Source organism: Gorilla gorilla, chromosome 15 (genome assembly GCF_029281585.2).
Source record: "Gorilla gorilla gorilla isolate KB3781 chromosome 15, NHGRI_mGorGor1-v2.1_pri, whole genome shotgun sequence".
NCBI classification, from domain to species: Eukaryota; Metazoa; Chordata; class Mammalia; order Primates; family Hominidae; genus Gorilla; species Gorilla gorilla.
The window spans coordinates 82,305,627-82,327,519 of NC_073239.2; the positions used below are offsets into that span (position 1 = coordinate 82,305,627).

A 21,893-nucleotide genomic window follows, 5' to 3' on the forward strand; every position below is an offset into this window, starting at 1 on the left:
CCAATATATTTAAAAAAATAGAGACAGGGGTCTTGCTATGGTTGCCCAGCCTGGTCTTGAACTCCTGGCCTCAAGTGATCCTCCCACCTTGGCTTCCCAAAATGTTGAGGTGAAGGTATGAGCCATCATTGCTGGCTATATCCAATACGTTTTAGTGCTTCTTGAGACATATCTGTGTTAGGAACTGAGATGAAATTAAAGATATACAAGATAGAGTTTTTGCTTACAGTATTATGGTGGGAACAAACAAACATAATTATTATTTTGTAGAATAGTTCAGGAAAGAATAGTTTTCAGGAGTGGTATGACCACAGCTCAATCAAATCTGCAAGGGTTTTCTATCTGTCTGCCATCGCCAGTAGGTTGACTTCATTTTCAGGTTAGTTCCTCTTGCGAGATCGCTGCCAATGGCAATCTGGGTTACAGGTTGACGTGCTCATATCTGGCAGGAAAGAGAGAACTCCTTCCCCCAGATATGGACTGAAAATCCTTTCCTTCAGTCTGATTGGGCCAGTTTATCCTGGTCCTAATGGTTTTCAAGTGTATCAATTAGAATAGTCTAGGACTATTCTAATTCTAGCATATTCTAGTCTAGCATAACTTAGATGCTAGGTCATACTGCATTGAAAAATGCCCCCAAATCTCAGTGGCTTAAACTACAAAGGTGTATTTCTTATTAAAACCAGATGAAAATGGGAGGCAGCCTGCTCTACCTTGTCCTTTTTTTTGGAAGTTAAGCCGAGAGAGGCTTTACCGATACTTTCAAGATAATACTGGTCTTGAGTCTGGGGAAGAGTAAACACTGTAAGGACTTATGCTGGCCATGAACTGTTCTACCTGGAATTGACACATACCACTTCTGCCCACAACCCACTACAGACTGGTGGCTATAGCTAGTCAGTCACATGGTCCAGCCCAACTGCAAGGGGAGGAGGGTATCTGGGGGTGGGTGTGGAAAAATATAATCTTTTTGTATGTCTGGAAAGACAGAGTAAGCATGATAAATCTCCTACCATATTAGGGAACCCATTTACTGGCTAATTGAGTTGCCCTTCTGTAGTTGGAGTTTTGGGTGGTTACCTAAAGAATTGGCAGATGAAAACAAAAATAAACAGCCCTATTAATAAGGAAGGACAGGAGTGAATGCTGAATTAGAAATCAATAGTGTGAACTATATGCTGCTTTATCCCAGTGGAGAAGACAGAAATTTCAGCCATGGAGGCAAGTCATAGGGAGGGATAGTCTGGCTAGTTTCATCAGTCTTTAAATCAATCACTTCATTTACTCTTCTAATGAGAAAGATTTGCTCTGGCTTTTTAATGAGTAGGTATAGAGTTTGTTTAAGGAGCTGGCTCAAAAGTGACTTAAAACACATTGAATTTGAAAATATAGATTCTTAGCTACTCAGGAGGCTGAGGCAAGAGTACAGCTTGAGGCCAGGAGTTCAAGACGAGCCTTGGCAACATTCTGCGACCTTGTCTCTAAAAAATAAAAATGAAAATATAGACTTTTTTTCCCCTATATTTCATTTTTGTAGTTATTGTCAATGGTGTGTCAAGTTGGCTAGATTTATAGTTTTAGAACTGACGAACAACTAAAACTTACCTAGTCCAACCCTTTTATTTTACAAATGAGAAAACTGAGGCCCAGATGGGTAAAATGATTATCTCAAGGTCACCCCTTCTTGCACTTGGCAATAACAATGCTGCCCTTTGGATGACTTCCTGGAAAATCGGATCCTGTAAGTGAAATGTAGCTAGAGCAACAATTATAAAACAACGAGAACAATTAACAATTATTCAGAATGCTTCCATGGCTGACAGTCAGTTGGTACACGTTGGTAGAGATAGAAAAATTTCTAAACTATTTGGTAAGTAGCTTATGCTAAGCCTTCTGAGTGCCTCAACCCCTTGCTGGAACTCCACAGATCTCCCCACCGTAATAATAGGATCCACCTCAAAGGTTTGATTTGAGAATTAAATGGTGGAGGTAAAGAGTTTTGCATGGGGCCTGGTGCTCAGCACTATTACACTTTGGCTGTTATTTTTATTACAGTCATAATAAAATGGTAGTAAATTTCAAACCAGTTTCTACATGAATGTTCACAACTTAGGAAATGTGATAGCATTCACGTTCATTAACTTTGATCTAGCTAATCTCTCAATAAAATGGCCACTCATGTACTCACTTTAACTTTCATTTTGATCTTTTCCATAGTGTAAGGGTTGACTCCTTCTTGCCCCACACCCAAGTCCCCATAGCTCTAGCTGATGGTTAAGAATTTGACCGAGGCTATATACAAGAAAACAATGCACTGACAAGGCCCTGTTAGTTGTTAGTATAACAGATCATAACGATTGTTCTGTCTAATCTTTTGTTGAACAGAACTTGTCTTTAACTTTTGGGATAAGCAAAGATGGGTCCAAAACCTAGTTTGGTGAGGGAGGGGTGGAGTAAGAGGTGGAGTACCTGTACTTACTTAAGCAACTATTACAAACTGGCAGTGATGAGCAGCAGAGGCAAGCAGTTGGGAGAAGAGAATGAGAGAGCGCAGCAACAGGGTGGGACCTGCAGCTTGTGGAAAAATGCTTTTGACACAGATACTTTCTGATGGCCAGTGATGTTTAGAACCTTTTGGGGGATTCCTTCTCTCTCAGAATTTAACCTGGCAGGAGAACGACTGAGTTCTAGGAATTTTCTTCTCTGGAGAGAGTAAAATGTATTTTTTAAAAGCTGGGACTGTTGTCCACACTGAGAAGAGGCAGGGTATGAAATTCCCTTTCATAAGTGAATTTCCTGGAAATTCATGATTGGCTTAGAACTTAATGTTTAAAGACTTGTTCTCAAATATCAGTTGTTTGACAGAGACCTCCAGTTTTGGGATGGCAGCTAAATCCTGAGCCTGCCTTGGAAAGGGTTTTGATAATAATGTTCCATCACAGGTGGAGAAGCACACTGATTCAACAAAGCAGACTTCAAAATCACTGAAGAATTAGTTTCTGAGTGTATTCAAGAGATACCAAAGTTATTTGTTATTTTAACGTATATTATACTGTTCTATACAAATGCACCAAATCCTGGGCAAAACATTCCTAGGACAGGTTTTTTTTTTTTTTTTTTCAGTTGGAAGGAGGTAGGGAAAATAAGTGCTTTAATTCCTAGGATTTTGGAACACCAATGGCGGTCTGGGCTGCTCTGGGGCAGCCCTTCGGAACACCAGACAAAAATGGAATTTTTAGGCAAATGTAAAGCTTTGTACTTGGATATCTCAAAGTATTATACAGTGTAAACTATCATGATTATTAACCAACTAGAAGTAGTTCTTTTTTTAAAATTTTATTTTTAATTTTAGACATGAGGGTCTTGTTATGTTGCCCAGGCTGAAGTGGCTACTGACAGGCACGATGTGGCACTGCAGCCTGGAACTCTTGGGCTTAAGTGATCCTTTCTGCTTCTTCTATCTTAAAAAAAAAAAAGTTACGCTTGCTTGTTAAAATATTTTTAAAATGCTGTGTTTAAACTAAGAAGTAGATATCCACTCCACCTCTGACTTCTAAAAATTATCTAAAGTATGACTGATAAGATTTTTACCTTTAATACCACATAAGCCTAAAATTTCTGTTCATTTCCAACAACCAAAGTGTGTCACTTTTATACCAGAATTTTGTCCTGCTTATACGTTTAGTACAGAAATCTCATGGGAGAGAGCATCCATGCATTTACAAATTGTTATTGAATTATTTTATTGAATGATGACACCCAAACTGAGCTAGAACATAATTCTGGCTCTGCTAGTACATCTTCTGTGTGATCTTGGACAAGTCACTCTACTTTCCTTTCAATTTTCTTTTCTCACAGGGAGATAATCATAAAAACGACTGTAAAGTACAGCACTTCATAGAGTGCTTTTTGTTTAAAGAGCTGACAATAAATACGAGTCACAAGGTCTAGGGAAGCCTCCCTCAGAACCTGAGCTGCTTGAGGACAAGGGATTTTCTTTTGAATCAGCAGTACCTTATTTGTGTATCTGTGATAGAGTTCCTGGTACATAAGAAGGTCTCAATAAATATGTGAATTTATGAATATTAGGCAGATTGCAACCTTGACAGGTCACTGCCTCTTAAATCTCCTTTCTGTGATCTTTTAATATTTAACATCTAAAAGGCCGCCGCTACTTGCTTTGGGATAAGTATCCCCGGTATGTACTTTAAAATGCCCAAGCCTAGAGAAATGATTCTTGTCTTAAGGGCACCATTTCGCTCTCCCACCGTAAAGCGCCCCAGGCTTGGGGTCTGGGTTCCAAGGCTACAGGGAAGAGTTTGGAACGGGAAGCTCATCTTCCGGCCCTCTGATTGGCCGGCTCGCACTCCACTCACGCGGCGCGCGGCTCTGATTGGCCCCGGCGGCACCCCTCGTCCCGCGACTACTTTGTGTGCTGGGGCGGCGCGCTCAGGTCCTCCCGCTCAGCTGGCGGTCTGGGCTGCTCTGGGGCAGCCCTTCGGTCCACTGCTCTGCATCGCGGGCGCCGGGAATTTTCCGAGTCCGAGCGGGTAGGACGCATCCTAGGGCAAAGCCTCTCCCCTCTCCCCATGCTGTTCTCTTTCCCGTACTAAATAAACTTCCGCCTCAGAAGGGCTGTCGCAGCCGCGGGTCGGGAGAGGCCGGGCATCGAACTCAGGCACTCGTGGGGGGGGTCTTTCTCTTCGAGTGAATGTGGAAACAGCTCTTACAAGATAAAGTAGGGCTTCGCTGAGTCTCCTGGGGGAGCGATGCCATTGCAGGATCGCGCTGGAAGCAGCAGTCAAGCGGCCAAATGCGGGCTGCAGGGGCTGAGCAGCAGCAGCGCGCACCCCTAAAAGTAGCAAGGAGCCAGCTTCAAAACCTCTAGTGCGGGTGCCCCCTAGGGCCGCCGACTGAGCTGGCACGGGCCGGTCCATTCCCGGCGCTGTAGGGAGCACAGCATTCTCTGGAGGCGGGTCTCCTCCCGGGATCCAAGATCCGCTCGCGCCCCGCTCAGCCTCCGGCCTTCAGGCGGTAGAGGGCGGCCTACGCCTGTGTGCGAGCCGGCGCCGGCGTGCGCAGCCGCTGCCCTGCTGGAACTGTGCCGTCCCGCTGTGGCCCGCGGCTCTGCTAGGCGGTGGATGCTGCTGCTACGCTCTCCACCGGCGCAGCGAGGAAGGGGGCGGGGAGAAGCCCTGGCACATGCCAGGGTCGCCGTAGGTGGCAGCGGCCGGCGCATGCGCGCCCTCTCCCAGAAGCCGGGAACGCCGAGGGGCGCGCGCCCCCATTCGCGCGCGCACGCCGGCGCTGGCCGAGGCTTCCCCGCCTGCGCTCGTTGTCAGAGCCGCTCCAGCGCGTGCGCGCGTTATCTCCGGCCGACCCGAGGAGCCGGTTCCCTCCGCGCCAGGCCCCCTCCTCATCCCGCCCCCGCCGCCTGGCCCCAGCCGACCCGTCCCTTCCTCTCCCCGCGGAATGGGGCCGGCACTGCTCAGGGTCGCGCGCCCTGGACCCGGCTCGCTCTCGGTCTCGCGCTGTCAGCGACTGCCCGGCTCGCGCCGCCTCGCGCTCTGCCTCAGTCAGTGGCGCCGAAGGCTCCGTTAAGCGGCGGCGGCGGTTCCTGTTTCCGTTTCTTCCTCTCCGTTCGGTCGGGAGTAGCATCCTCCACTCAGCCACCCTTCCCACTCCCCCAGCGTGGGGCAGCTGCGGCTGAGGGCTGTGGCTTTGGCAGCTGCGACGGGGAGCGGCGGAGACCGCCTCTGCTCCCGCCTGGGGTAAGGGGGCGTTTTGGGAGCCGGGCCCCGCGCGCCTCGGGGTCTTGGGCTGGGCAGCGCGCGGGATCTGAGGAGGCTCCGCGGCTGTCCCTGTTCGTTTCCCCGGGCGACCCCCGGGCCTGTTGCTGCAACTGCTGCCGGTTAACCAGCGGCTCTCGGAAAAGTGGGGAGGGAGCCCCTGGGACGCTCTGGCGGATGCCTTGGCGCAGCCCCGGGGGCGCGGGCAGAGGGTGAGGGGCGCCCGCCTCTCCAGCCGGGACGCGGAGCTGCGCCGCTGCTGCCCTCCGCGTCGCGCATCCTTGCCTAGGGCAGGGGCCAAAGCCTAGGGAAGGAGAAGGGTTGGGGGCGGGGGTGGGAGGTGTCCGTCGTTTCCCCTCCACACCTACCTTCCCTTCGTCAGCAGCTCGGTCCCTGGAGTCGCGGTTTGTGGGGAGGAAGATGCCCGTGCGTTATGGGCTCTCTCTTAGTGCTTCTCGGGCTACAAAGCAGGGAGTGGACCCGCACAAAGATCCGCGAGGGACTGATGCAGGGCAGCTAAAGGCTTGAGTGCAGTTGTACTCCCTTTTGATGTGCAAATGACGAGCTGGCGGCTTTTGAGTATCAACTTATTTGGGAAGGTTAAATGAGTCCATATTTATCAGTTCTAGGAGGTTTGTCCTGCAGGATTGAGTGGGTTGTCGGGTGCAGCACCTGTTCTTTCTTCACAGTGGGGATTGCAATCTTCAGAGACGCAGTGTATTTCTTAAGTGGCAGTGTCATGCTTAGGGTTTGTCCCGGATGAGCTTTTATTTTAGCATTTTGCCATATAATATAGATTGAGGCCTTGGTTAAAGGCACGGACAGGTGGTGGTTTTTTCCTTCCTATGTTTTAATTATTCACAGTTTATTTAAACCCACTCAGGAAGGTGGACCCAGAAAAGCCAAATTCTCCAGTACATAACCCCAAATTTCAAGGTTTTGCGGAACAAATTCAACACAAGTTTTGTGTCAGTTTAGAGTTAAACGCATCTCAAGTAACTGACTTAACTGGCTTGCCTCTATGAAAACTGTAGGCAGGTTTCATTATAGTTTTTTTTTTTTTTTCTTGTTATTCCGGCGGTTAGGTGCATGTCTATTTTCTTGATTAAATTTACATTCTATGTTTTATGACTAATTCTTTAAATAGGTGCATCATATAGAAAGCATTTTAGGAGAGAAATTATTATTTAAGCACTACAGTATATCAGATATATGAGAAATAATGGAGTTGTAGTCTCTGCTCTTTAAAATAACTGTAAAAACATCTTAAAACCCTATGCCAAATAATAAGGCCCTGTACCTTGCTGTCCTTGTGAAATCTGCTATGTGTATAGAAAATCTTAATTACTTGATTTATAAATACTACAGTAGTATTGAAAAGGTGGGAATTCAAGCATTTCTAATTGTGATTTCACAGGTTTAGTGTGTAAAAAATGCAGGGAGTTAGAGATGAATAGGCTATAAGACACGTACAAAGGTAGTTCCAAGACATGGATTTTATTTTTGCTGCCTTATAAATTGAGAATTCTATTTGAATTCAAGAGCTGAACAGCTGGAATGAAACTTGCATAGATTGCAGAAACAGATGCAAAAATGTATCTTTGGTCAAGTTGTGAGTTAACTTGAAGAGTGTCTTGTGTAATAGGATAGTGATTCAAAATAATTTCCATAAAGTACTGCCTTATATAGGTTATATTTTGAGGATATTTTTGAATTTAAAAAGTCACCTGAAGTTGTTTTCCTACAAATCAGTTCTGTTTAAGATGTATAGAATCGAAAAAAAACAAAACAAAACAGTAATTCTGATTACATCCTGCATTGTTTTGTTGCAAATTCTTACCAGTTATTTCTACGCAATTGGAGTGTCCTTAAAAGTGGCGAATCTTAAAATTTGCTAGTGGATTGGAAAAACCTGTTAACTTATTATTATTTTTAAAAATGCTGGTATATTAGTACATTGGTCTGGAGGGGGAGCTAGTGCCAAAGCAAAGTATAGCTTAATAGCTGTTTGAACTTTTAAAACACCCAAAACCAGATTTTTATGACCAAAAGAAACATAAATTTTTAATTAAAAGAGTACGAAATTGATGTGGGCATATATATGTACATAGTTATTTGTGGAGTGAATATGTTGTGTATTACAAATTAGTTTAAAAAAGTCTTTTCATGAGCTGCAATAATGGAAAGCTAAATGCTTAAAGATTTATTGGATTTCTCATTTAAAAATCTCTAAAATGTATCCCCAAACTTAGAGTATGTTATAGTATTTTCTTAACCTTCTTGTCCTGTTCATCAGAATCTAAGGCATGTATTCTTGACCCATTGTACATGTTGTGTGTTCTTAAATTTTGTTTTTATAATAGCTACAATCCTAAAATTTCAAAAACGAAGCTTCAAGTAGAATCTTATATGGGCGAAGGTATTAATTGTGTGGTAAGCTAGGTATTTATCAAAAGTAGATGTAATTCCTTTTTTTTGTTTTTAAAGTAGAGATAATTCCAATAAAAAAATGGACCTTTTAGACATCTGGAGAACAGTATCGCCAGGTCACTTAACCCTTATCTCCTGCAGTATAATGCAGTGAGTCCAGCTGATCTACCAAATTGAATGTGTGCCTTTGAATACGAAGCAGTTGTTTTGTGGCCTGTGGCATTTCATTTAGGTTTCTAAGCTGTAATAAATTAGTATGTTAATTTACTTCTTTCCATTCACATATTCTTTAAATCCAAGCCTAGAAACTGATAATTATATGTATATTAAAATCATTGGAATATTGGTTTTTTTGCAGATACTGTTTGGGCTGTTTATTATCCATAGCTCTTCATTATGTAAATAGAATCTCAATGCTGATAAAGTAAATAGATTCTTCCATTTCATTAATGGTTATTTTTGATTTATGATAAACTGCATTTAATAAATCTCTTGTTTTAGTTAAATGGTGGATACATCATTTCATATTATAGCAAATTGATAAATATAAAAGAGTTTTACAATCATAAGAGTAAATATTTTAAAAAACTTGAATAAGTTACTTTACTAAACATAAAATTAAGATTTTTAAACAACTCTGAAACTAAAAGTATTACTATTATGGTACCTTTTTTTTTTTTTTTCCCAAAAGAGATGTGATCTTGCTGTTTTGTCCAGGTTGGCCTTGAACTCCTGGGCTCAAGCGATCCTCCTACCTCAGTCTCTTGAGTAGCTGGGACTATAGGCATGTGCTACCACAGCCAGCTTTATTATAGTACTTTTGTACCCTGCATCAATGCTGCTTCTGTTGATACTTTTCAAAGGAGATATCAACTTCTGGTCTTCAACATTAGTGTAGCATCCTCTTAATGATTCTCTGGCTCATATTTCACTACCATTTAGTATGGAGTTTCTTTCTTGGAGTTTGAATTGTTTTTACATTGCAGCTTGTTACAGTGAAACAATTAAACATATTTAAAAGTAAAAGATATTTACGACTGATTTTTAAAGAACCTGTAAAAAAATCCCCAACAGAAGAATATTATATGGGGATGTGTAGATTTAACATTTTATTTTCTTTAATTTTTTTTTTTTTTTTTGAGATTGGGGTTGGGAGTTGTCTCTCTATGTTGCCCAGGTTGGAGTGCAGTAGTGGCGTGATCACGGCTCACTGCAGCCTTGAACTCCCTGGTTCAAGCCGTTCTCCCGCCTTAGCCTCTGGAGTATCTGGGATTACGGGTGCATGCCACCATGCGTGGCTAATTATTTTTTAATATTTGTAGAGATGAGACCTTGGTATGTTGCCCAGGTTTGTCTTGAACTCCTGGGGTCAAGTGGTCCTCACACCTTGGCCTCCTAAAATGCTGGGATTACAGGTGTGAGTCACTGTACCCGGCTCCTTTATTTTATTAAAAAGATTTTTGTTTGTTTGTTTGTTTCTAAGTTTAAAAGAGACAGGGTCTTGCCATGTTGCCCAGGCTGGTCTTGAACTCCTGGCCTCAAGTGATCATCCCACCTTGGCCTCCCACAGGCGTGAGCTACCATGCTTGGTCGTAAGATTTTTAAAAAATGGATTAGTTTCAAATCTCAACTTCTCTTTTTTCAACATTCTAATCTCCTGGCATTTTTTCCTTTCCCCAGCTACCCCCCATCATCCAACAGTCTTCCATTTGGAATAATGGGAAATCAAACCAATAAAGTTAATCTTACCACCCACCAGGCAAAGGTTTTCTTAATCTCTACAATATTCTGAACATAAAACCCATATAAACTTCATATGATACTACACATTTTCCTTTTAATGGAGGAAGAGCAAATGGGACCTATGGAATTATGTCGTATTTGTCAATATAAGGGTTACTTTTGTACTCTTACTGAAAGCAGAGTTACAGGGCTAATTTCATTTAAATTTTCTTACCCATCTACTTTAAAAAAATACCTCTTTGTGGTAGTCTTTTTTTTGGTCAGAAAATGACAATGTGAAGGAGAAATACGTTTTGAATTTATAAATCTTCTTTTAATTAACAAATTATACCAATATAAGGGTAGTGTTAATGTGGTTCAAATTTGCCTTTGCCATTCTGCCTTTTCTTCTATAGTGATTGTATAGTTATACTATAACTTCTTCATCGAAGCACTGGAATAAAAGAAAAACTTTTAAAGATCACTACGAAATGCTCACTGTATTTGTTGTATTTTATAACTTGGGTTTTTAAAATTTATTTTTCCATAAACTGAATAAATATGAAAACGAACTTGAAAGATCTTGTCACAGCCTTGATGACTGGTCAGTATAAAGTTCACATTATAAAATAATAAAACATTGATAATAATCTTAGATGAAAATGGAAAATTAAGCTAATGTTTATTTTAGAACCTGAGTAATGAGTTTATATCATGTAGCAATGAGGCACATGAAGACGGTTAGAATTAGTTTTTCTAATGAATAAACTTCATGATCTAAACTTGAAAGTGCATAAATGCTATAACTTTCTGATTGTAAACTTGAACAAAAGTAAAATGAAAATGGGAGAGTCCTCTTAATTATCTTTAACGTATAACTAAAATGAACCTGTGTATCTGTCTAAGTCTTATTTGATCAAGACTTTCAATGGACAATGAATGAGTTTTAAGTTTTTATCAATGTTGTGACTGATTTTTCTATAATATCCCTTAAATGAGATATCAAATTCTAATAATATCTAGAACCAGATTTAATTTGGTTAGAGTATAAACAATATTTACAAACCATCAAAACTATAATAAAAGCATTGTAATGTTATTTAATGACTTAAGTCAACATTCCATAAGCTAATCTAAGCATTTTTACAATTAATACAATTGATAGTAATATCTTAATTAGTGGTAAAGTGGACAGATATAATTTATAGATTCTGTATTGTCTGGGACCTTGGGGCAGTCAGTGAAGAGAGGGAGATAGAGAGAGGAGCATACTGGTTGATGAGCTTGCCTTATTTGGAGATGAAGGAGATTTATTCAGTTTTTCTCTTTCCCTCTACTTTCTTCTCCTTGTTTGTCATCCTCTTCTAGCAATGGTAAGAAATGTGGGAATTGACCATCTTTACAGTATACTTTTTTCCTTAGAGTTCATAGAACATTTCCAGGTAAAACATTAGTTTTTATGTTATAATAGGTTTATTATAATGATTTCATTTCCTTTTGAGGTGGTAGGCAAGAGACTAGAAGAACTTCATTTGTATAGCATTTGATATTATTTATTAAAAATGATTTTATGGGCCAGGCGTGGTGGCTCATGCCTGTAATTCCAGCACTTTGGGAGGCCGAGGCGGGTGGATCACCTGAGGTCAGGAGTTGGAGACCAGCCTGACCAACATGGAGAAACCTCATCTTTACTAAAAATACAAAATTAGTCGGGCGTGGTGGTGCATGCCTGTAATCGTAGCTACTTGGGAGGCTGAGGCAGGAGAATCACTTGAACCCGGGAGGCGGAGGTTGCAGTGAGCCGAGATCTTGCCATTGCACTCCAGCCTGGACAACAAGAGTGAAACTCTGTCTCAAAAAACAAAACAAAAAAAAACAAAAACAAATTCTAACCTTCATGTGCCTCATTACTGTAATGTAAAAAAAAAACTATGTTCATTGAAGAGAACTAACATATTAAACTAAAAATGAAGCACAGTGTTCTCCACTCATGAGAGTACTGTTAGCAGGTTTAAGACAGTTACTGTGAGAAGTTCACAAGGTGAAAGTGTCTTTGATAATTAGGGCCTAATCAATTGGGATTTGACTTACTCAATTTCTCCAGCACATGGAATTGTACTGGTACCTGAAGGAGGAAAAATATATAATAGAAGTTATATTAGTTTTTATGTCTTGAGCTCTCTGAATAACTACTTGATTCATTCAGTTGCCAAATGTCAAAAGATTGTAATTTTGAGAAAGTTGATTCTTTACAATTAGAACTAAGCCAGGGTAAACAATTTGCTTTCTTTTTGTAAGTTTTAGGTTTTTGTTTCTCTCTTTGGAAGTTTAGTGAAACTCTAGGGGTTAGGCAGGTTGTAACTGACATTCTTGAGGCCAAAAGGTCCTGTCTTATGCTTGGTAAACCGACCCCCTCAACAGCATGAGAAATGTAGATGTACTGATAACCCTGATTGCTTCCTGACATAATTACAGACATCCAGCCCTCTATCAACTAAAATTCCGTTTATTTTTAAGGTTCAAATATTAGAAGTATCTGCTTGATACATCTCATAGGTTGTCAAGTGTGCATACGATGAGAGATATAATGTTACTTTTAATTTGTAAGTAAACAAACACACAATATTATGTTCTCAATGCTGAGTAAGCTGAAAAAATGTATACCTACTGAGGATGCACCAAATAATAAGCTACAGAAACCTGGTAATGTGCAATTAGGAATAGTTCCTCTTAATAATAATAAAAAAAGATTAGTGTTTAGGTTTTAATGGCATAAAGATGTAATGAAAATAAAATTACCAAAGAAGTCTATCTTGGAGAAATTTTTGTCAGACTAGATAAGAAAGAAAAGAACACATCCTTTTTTTATTTTTATTTTTTATTTTATTTTAGAGATGAGGTCTTGCTCTGTTGCCCAGGCTGGTGTCGAATTCCAAGGCTCAAGTGGTCCTCCTCCCTTGGCCTCCCAAAATGCTGGGATTACAGGTGTGAGCCACCAAACTTGGCCAGAACACATCCTCTATATGACTGTCTACAGAGGCTTAGAGTAGTACAGAAGTACCTGAAAGGAAATAATGATAAATAACGAAAATGTTTTAACAGGGATCATGTATTCATTTCTACATGTATATCAGTATAGTACCTATCGTTTGCTGTTTCTGCTTGTAAATGCACGGTTGGAAAATAAGGTACCCAGCCTTTGGAAATTATTCAGGGAAGTGCATCTAAAGTTTAGAGAAAAGTTGGTTTCTTCATATTTTAGTGACACTTTTCAGCACGTATAGTTCACCCTTGAACAGCACAGGGTTTGGGGCACAGACCCCCATCAAGATGAAAATCCACATGTAACTTTTATCTCCTCAAAAACTTAATTACTAATAAACTACTGTTGACTTCCAGCCTTACCGATGACGTAGTGAACTAACACATTGTACCTTATATGTATTATATACTGTGTTCTCAAAGTAAGCTAGAGAAAAGAAAATGTTATTAAGAAAATCGTAGGCTGGGCGTGGTGGCTCACGCCTGTAATCCCAGCACTTTGGGAGGCCAAGGCGGGCGAATCTTGAGGTCAAGAGATCGAGACCATCCTGGCCAACATGGTGAAACCCCATCTCTACTAAAAATACAAAAATTAGCTGGGCGTGGTTGCACGTGCCTGTAGTCTCAGCTACTAGGGAGGTTGAGGCAGGAGAATTGCTTGAATCTAGAAGGTGGAGGTTGCAGTGAGCCAAGGTTGCGCCACTGCCCTCCAGCCTGGCGACAGAGCGGGACTCCATCTCAGGAAAAAAAAAAAAAATCACAAGGAAGAGAGAATATATTTACTCTTTGTTAAGTGGAAGCGGATCATCACAAAGGTCTTTATCCTCATTGTCTCCACACTGAGTAGGCTGAGAGGAGAAGGAAGTGGAGGAATTGGTCTTGTTGGTCTCAGCATGGTAGAGGTGGAAGGGGGAAGGGGAGGCGTGAGAGGCAGGCACATATGGTGTAACTTTATGGCAATACGTCATACTTCTGCCTTTTTTGCTTTTTCATTTCTCTGAAAACATTTCCATATGGTACCAATCCTTCTTCCACCGTTTGCTTTAGTTTCAGTGCCCATATCAGAGAAGGGTCCATGTCATGAAGGAGTCAAAAGCAGTCTTGAACAATCAGACAGTCTTCTGCCAGATTGTCTGATGTCATTTTGTTTTCTGGCATTCCTTCTACATTACCTGGTACTGGATTGGAAGCACTTACCGAGTCATCTTTTTAAATTCCTCTTGTGTGATGTCTATTTCTTGAATTTCTCCAAGATTTGTATCTTGAAACCCTTTAACCCACCCCGTTTTTTTTTTTTTTTTGCCATATCCACAGTCTTTTTCGTGATTTCCTTGATTGGCCCTGTGGCAAATCCTGTGAAGTCATGCACAACATCTGGACACTGTCTTCTCCAGCAGGAATTTATTGTTTCAGGCTTGATGGCTTTCATGGCTTTTTCCGTAACAACGACGGCTTCTTCAGTGGTGTAATCCTTCCAGACTTTCAGGATGGTTTCTTTATTGGCATTCTCTTTCATAGAGTTGACAGTACTTTCTGCAGTGTACTGTGTCCAGTGATCCTCGTGACCCCCTGATTTAGAAGCTGAATTAGAGACATTTTGTTTGGGGGCAAGTAGACTACTTCAGCACCTTTGGTGTTGAACTCATGGGGTTCCGGGTGGCCAGGGGTATTGTTCAATAATAAAAGAACTTACAGGCAAAATAATTCCTGACTTCAGGGACAAAGCATCAATGGAACCAATCCAGAAAAAGGGTTCTCATTGCCCAGGCTTTTTTGTTCTATGACCAAAAGACTGGGAGCTGGTGTTTATCTTTTCCCTTCAAGGCTTGGGGGTTTGTAGCGTTATAGATAAGGGCAGTTCTGATCATAAACCACACTGCATTTTCACCAAACAGTAGAGTTAGCCCATCCCTTCCTGCCTTTAATCCTTGTGCTTTTTCTCTTCCTTACTAATGAATGTTTTTTATGGCATTGTTTTCCAGAATAGGGCACTTTTGTCTATATTAAAAACTTGTTTAGGCGGATATTCTTTCTCCATATTTCTTTTTTTTTTTTTTTTGAGAGATAGGGTCTTGCTCAATCGCCCAGTCTGACATGCAAATGGCGTGATCATAACTCACTGCAGTCTCAAACTCCTGGACTTAGGCAGTCCTCCTGCCTCGGCCTCCCGAATAGCTGGGATGCAAGTGTGCACCACTATGCCTGGCTAATTTTTAAATATTTTTTATTTTTTTGTAGAGACAGGGTCTCACTGTGTTGCCCAGTCTGGTCTTAAACTCCTGGCCTTAGGTGATCCTCCCACCTGGGCCTTCCAGAGTGCTGGGGTTACAGGTGTGAGCCATTATGCCTTCCCCCCAGCTAATTAAAAAAATGTTTTTTTGTAGAGGCAGGGTCTTGCTGTATTGCCCAGGCCCAGGCTGATCTTGAACTCCTGGCCTCAAACGATCCTCCTGCCTCATCTTCCCAAAGTGCTGGGATTACAGGAATGAGCCACTGCACCTGGCCTCTTCGGTGATTTTCTTTCTTTTTTTGAGACCGAGTCTCGCTTTGTCACCCAGGCTGGAGTGCAGTGGCGCAATCTCGGCTCACTGCAACCTCCGCCTCCCGAGTTCAAGTGATTCTTCTGCCTCAGCCACCTGAGTAGCTGGGACTACAGGTGTACACCACCACGCCTGGCTAATTTTTGTATTTTTTGTAGAGACGGGGTTTCACCATATTTGCCAGGCTGGTCTCGAGCTCCTGACCTTGTTACCTGCCCACCTCGGCCTCCCAAAGTGAATGATTTTCTTTTTTCTTTTTTTTTGAGATGGAGTCTGGCTCTGTCAGCCAGGCTGGAGTGCAGTGGCGCAATCTCTGCTCACTGCCAGCTCCACCTCCCAGGTTCGCGCCATTCTCCTGCCTCAGCCCCCTGAATAGCTGGGACTACAGGCACCCACCACTACGCCAGGCTAATTTTTTGTATTTTTAGTAGAGACTGGGGTTTCACAGTGTTAGTCAGGATGGTCTTGATCTCCTGACCTCGTGATCCGCCCGCCTCGGCCTCCCAGAGTGCTGGGATTACAGGCGTGAGCCACCGCGCCCGGCCTAAGTGAATGATTTTCTTAATGTCATCTGGAAAGTCGTCTGCGGTTGGCAGAAGCTGCTTCTCCTGTTATCGTGATGTTTTTAAAGCCAAAACTCTTTCTAAAATTATCAAGCCATCCTTGGCTGGCATTATATTCTTCAGCTTTAGATCCTTTGCCTTCCATTTGTTTTAAGTTGTTGTATAATGACTTTGCTTTTTCTTGAAACTTATTGAAGTTTATAGGGATGCCTTTGTTTATAGCAATCCTGTACCCCTATAAAAGCTACATTTTCAACATGAGATAAAAAACTATTTCACAAAACGTGCACGATTTTTGCATCTGCTGGTGTGCCTTCAGCAATGGCTTCATGCATTCTTTTTTTTACAATGGCCCTTATGCTGGATTCATTTATCTTGAAGTGGCGGGCAACTGCAGCTGCAGACCTCAATCTACAGTACATATCAAGCAATTCACCTTTTTTTTGTAATGCCATGATTTTTCTCTGCTTCTTGGGAGCACTTCCGGCATCACTAGTGGCACTTAGGTGTCATTTGAGGTTTATAGTATCGTACTAAACTTAATGAAACCGCGAGAGATCACTTTTTACTGGAATACACAATTTATTGGAAAGATGAACTGCTTGCTTGGAGATGATTAATGTCACATGGTACTTTAAGCAAATATTCACACTTGAGCTCACCTCATTAACAGCAGGAGGTGGCTACAAAATTATTTCAATAGTACAGGGTGTAGTACAGTTAAATTTATGTAGTTATGATTTAATACTGCATCTTTACTCTTTTGAGACAGGGTTTCTCTCAGTTTCAAATGCCACCATGTGTGGCTAAGTGTGTGGTATAAATTGTGACAATTTTTAACTTTTTATAATAGATTTGTATATGTTTGTAGTAGTAAATGATAAAATAGACTAGTATCTACATATATTTTAAGCACTCATGACATACCTCTTACTTTCTATTTTTCTTTTTTCTTTTTTTTGATGAAGTCTCATTCTGTCACCCAGGCTGGAATGCAGTGGCACGATCTCAGCTCACTGCAACCTCCACCTCTGGTGTTCAGGTGATTCTCCTACCTCAGCCTCCCGTCTTTTTCTTTTTTTGACCCAGGGTCTCACTCTGTCACTCAGGCTGGAATGTCATGATTCAATCATAGCTCACTGCAACCTCTGCCTTCTGACTCAAGCGATTCTCCCATTTCAGCCTCCCAAGTAGCTGGGACTGCAGGTGCATGCTACCATGCCTGGCTCATTTTTGTGTTTTTTGTAGAGACAGGGTTTTGCCATGTTGCCCTTGCCCAGGGTGGTTTTGAACTCCAGTGCTCATGATCCTCCTGCCTTGACTTCCCAAAGTGCTGGGATTACAGGTGTGAGCCACTGCACATGGCCTACTTTTTTGATATTTCTAGGTTATATGGTTTGTCTATGAATATTTTCAAATTGTCACAAACCTCCCCTAAATTTATCAACATATTTATTGAAAAACATTAGCATATGAGTGGACCCTCAAAATTCAAACCAGTGTTGTTCAAGTTTTAAGCCCTGAGAGCTCTAAGACTTTAAAGCTAAAAACAATTAGAAAAAAATTGGAGTTTCTTTTTTTTTTTTTTTGAGACGGAGTTTCACTCTTGTTGCCCAGGCTGGAGTGCAATGGCATGAACTCGGCTCACCACAACCTCCACCTCCTGGGTTCAAGCGATTCTCCTGCCTCAGCCTCCCAAGTAGCTGGGATTACAGGCATGCACCACCACACCCAGCTAATTTTTTTGTATTTTTAGTAGAGAGAGGGTTTCTCCATGTTGGTAAGGCTAGTCTAGAACTCACGACCTTAGGTGATCCACCCGCCTCGGCCTCCCAAAGTGCTGGGATTACAGGTATGAGCCACCATGCCTGGCCTTTTTTTTTTTTAAACATGAAATGTTCTTTTTCCCCCTGGTTTTATTGAGGTATAATTGGCAAATAAAAATTGTATATGTTTAAGGTGTACAACTTGATGTTTTGGTATATGTGTAGATTGTGAAATGTTTACCACAATCATGCTAATTAACACATCCGTCACCTCACATCGTTATTTTTGTGTGTTTGTGTGGTGAGAACATTTAAAATCTCCTTTCTGGCTGGGAGCAGTGGCTCATGCCTGTAATCCCAACACTTTGGGAGGTTGAGGCAGGCGGATCACGAGGTCAGGAGTTTGAGACCAGCCTGGCCAACATAGTGAAACCCCATCTCTATTAAGAATACAAAAAATTAGCTGGGTGTGGTGGCGGGCCCCTGTAATCCTAGGTATTTGGGAGGCTGAGGCAGGAGAATTGCTTGAACCTGAAAGACGGAGGTTGCAGTGAGCCGAGATCACGCCACTGCACTCCAGCCTGGGTGACAGTGCAAGACTCTGTCTCAAAAAAAAAAAAAAAAAATCTACTTTCTTAGCAGATTTAGTGTGTACAATAAATATTATTAACTGTGGTCACCATGCTGTACGTTAGATCTCTCGAACTTACTCATCCTGAATAACCCTTTGGCCAACATCTCCCCATTTCCTCCTCACCCCAGCCCTTGGCAACCACCATTCTGTTCTCTGCTTCTATGAGTTCACCTTTTTTAGATTCCATATATAAGTAAGATCACGTAGTACGTGTATTTGTCTTTTTCTGCCAGTCCTATTTTACTTAGCCTAATGTCCTTCGGGTTCATCCATGTTATTTGCAGATAACAGTGTAAAGGGGAGGCAAACTTTACCTCCACCTTTTTAAAGTTTTTTTTTTTTTTTTTTTTTTTTTTGCTTGGCCTCACAAATTACCATAAGATAGATTATCAGGAGAAAAGCACACAAATTTATTCAATACAAGTTTTATGTGGCACAGGAGCCCTCATAAGGAAACAAAGACCCAAAGATACAGTTAGAATTGAATACTTACATACTGAATTGGACAAAGGATAATAACTTGTGAAAAATAAACTGGATTATATGGGGAGGCTTAAAGGATAGAAGTTATTTTAACAAAGTCTGTATGGAATTCTCTTTGTCTCCATATCCCGTCCTTGATGATAAAAATGTTGCTTTCCTTTTAGTTTAAGGAGGACATCTTTCACATGGGAATTTCATCTACTTTTAAGAAATAGAAGAAAGGTCAGAGTGCTCTTCTTACACCTGCTGTTTTTCAAGTGCCTTTGACTCAAAATAGTCAATATGTCAGAATGGCATATTTAAACTCCAACAGGATTGTCTTACTTTTTAAAAGCTGAATATGAATCCTGTATGTGTATGCATGCACACACACATGCACACATAACACATTTTCTTTCTTTTTTTTTTGAGACGGAGTCTCTCTTTGTCGCCCAGGCTGGAGTGCAGTGGTGTGATCGTGGCTCACTGCAAGCTCTGCCTCCTGGGTTCAGGCCATTCTCTTGCCTCAGCCTCCCTAGTAGCTGGGACTACAGGTGCCCGCTACCATGCCCGGCTAATTTTGTTTTTGTATTTTTAGTAGAGGCAGGGTTTCCCCGTGTTAGCCAGGATGGTCTCAATCTCCTGACCTCGTGATCCGCCCGCCTTGGCCTCCTGAAGTGCTGGGATTACAGGCGTGAACCACCGCGCCTGGCCAACATAACACATTTTCTTTACCCGTTTATCCATTGGTGGACGCTTACGTTGACTCCATATCTTAGCTATATGAATAATGCTTTCATGAATATTGGAGTGCAGATACCTCCTTGACATACTGATTTCATTTCCTTTGGATGTATACCCATAAGTGGAATTGGTGGAGCATATGGTAGTTCTATTTTTAATATTTTGAGGAACCTCCACACTGTTCTTTTATAATGGCTGTCCCAATTTACATTCCCACCAACAGTGTACAAGATTCCCTTTTCTCCACATCCTCATCAATATTTATCTTTTGTCTTTATGTGAATAGCCATTCTAACAGGCGTGAGGTGATACAGAATTGTGGTTTTGATTTGCATTTTTGTGATGGTTCATCAGTATTTTTTCATATACCAATTGGCCATTTATATGTCTTCTTTTGAGAAATGTCTGTTTAGGTCTGTAGCCCATTTTTTAATTGCATTATTTGTTTTCTTGCTATTGAGTTGAGTTCCTTATATACTGAATTCCTTCTTAGTAATTTTAAAAATAGCATTATTAAGGTATAATTTATATACCATAACATTCATAGTTCAAGTTCTAGTAAATTTATATGGTTGTGCAACAATTATCACAATCCAGTTTTACAAAATTTTCATCTTCCAAAAAACTCATTCTTGTCCATTTGCAGTCAGTCCCTGTGCCTATCCCCAGCTCCAGGCAACCACTGATCTGCTTTTTGTCTCCATGGTTTTGCCATTTCTTGATTTTTAATATTAATGGAATCATACAATAGTGTAGTCTTTTGTGTACTCCTCCTTTCATTTAGCATGATTCTGTTTAGTAATGGGAATGAATGGATAAAGTACAAAAGCTTTGAACTTGGAATCAGGAGACTTGGATACTAGTAGTGTGTGCCACCAAATATATAAACATGGTTAACCACTTGTCCCCTCTCGGCCTCTGCTTTTTCTTCCATAAAATGAATTATTTTGACTTTCTTATATCCCACTTTTCACAGCTGGGTAGACATTCACTGACCTTTTCTTAAAAGGTACATCAACTCTTCCTCTTAAATGTAGCCACTGTGTGTGTGTGTGTGTCTTTTTCTGGATCAAAAAAATGAGGCTTATATCAGCTATGGTCTGAATGTCTCTTCTGAATTCTTATGTTGAGACCTAACCTTCAATTTGATGGTTTTAAGAGGTGGGGCCTTTGGAAGGTACTTACGTCATGAGGGCAGAGCTCTCAGGAATGGGATTAGTGTCTTTACTATTAAAGAGGCCTGAGGGAGCTTGAACCCCCACTTTCTGCCATCACCAGACACCAAACCTTGATCTTGCACTTCCTAGCCTCCAGAACTGTAAGCAATAAATTTGTCATTTATAAGTTACCCAGTCTAAGGTATTTTGTTATAGCACTCCAAACGGACTAAGACATGGTCTAATGGATGATTCAGCAATGAACAAATTTGGGATTGTCTGGAAGAATCAAGATGGGTGATTAAACATTTTCTTGGGCATTTCTTAGTTCACACATACAACTCTGAGGATGGGGATAATCTTAAATGCTGAGTTAATAAAGATTTTTGACGAGAACAAAGCCATAGTTGAATAATTCTGTGAGGTAGAGCTTCAAAAGTGATTGAAACTTGTATGAAGAGAAGTACAAGACTATATGCTGTTTTAGTTTTTTGTTTTGGGAGTAGAAAGTGGGGTGGAACAATTTCAGTGAAGTTTGTGCCAAGCTGCACTCAAGGTAGTCAAGTGGGGTTAGATTGTTTTTCAAGAAGAACGAAAGAAAGTGCATGACTATCATTGGGAAGGTTGTCCTAGAGGCAAAGCTGACAGGTAACATTCAGGTTATAAACTAGGAAAACAATACATGTATAGGGGATTTAAAAAATAGGAGTGTACATGTGTATATGTGTGTGTGTGTAACAGGAGTAGACAACTGACTGAGTAGGCTGGTGTCAGGTATATGCTAAAAGAGTAATGTTCATTTTCAGTATAGTATAAAAAAAGAAAGAGAATTGAATCACAGCTGCCTAAATTTAAAAATCAGTGTTGTAACTGCTTTCAAATAATCAATAATTTGACTTTTAGAAACCTTCAGGGCTTGTTATTTTACCTACAGTAGTAGGAAGTATGGCTGTTAAATGATTGAACTTTATTTTTACCCAACATACTAGAGCATATGAGTGATAACCCACAGAGCAGACACTGGAGGAGGGGAATGTAGCTATA

General features: G+C 41.2%; 2 protein-coding genes across 5 annotated transcripts in view; both read left to right on the forward strand.

Moving 5' to 3' along the window:
* The window catches only part of FUT8 (fucosyltransferase 8), a 401,412-nt gene that overhangs the window by 70,325 nt on the left and 309,194 nt on the right, over nucleotides 1-21,893 (forward strand). The window contains exon 1 of one of the 4 annotated variants that reach the window (XM_055362108.2): nucleotides 4,425-4,550. The exons of the other annotated variants lie outside the window; for them this stretch is intronic. The gene's annotated coding sequence lies outside the window, so the exon portion shown is untranslated. Of the gene's footprint in view, nucleotides 1-4,424; nucleotides 4,551-21,893 lie in introns of those variants that run through there. 4 annotated transcript variants of the gene reach the window in all.
* The window catches only part of LOC134757170 (uncharacterized), a 46,535-nt gene continuing 29,590 nt past the window's right edge, over nucleotides 4,949-21,893 (forward strand). The window contains exon 1 of the mRNA XM_063698319.1: nucleotides 4,949-5,771. Within this exon, the coding sequence (XP_063554389.1) occupies nucleotides 5,142-5,771 (630 nt within the window). The 5' untranslated portion in view covers nucleotides 4,949-5,141. The remainder of the gene's footprint in view (nucleotides 5,772-21,893) is intronic.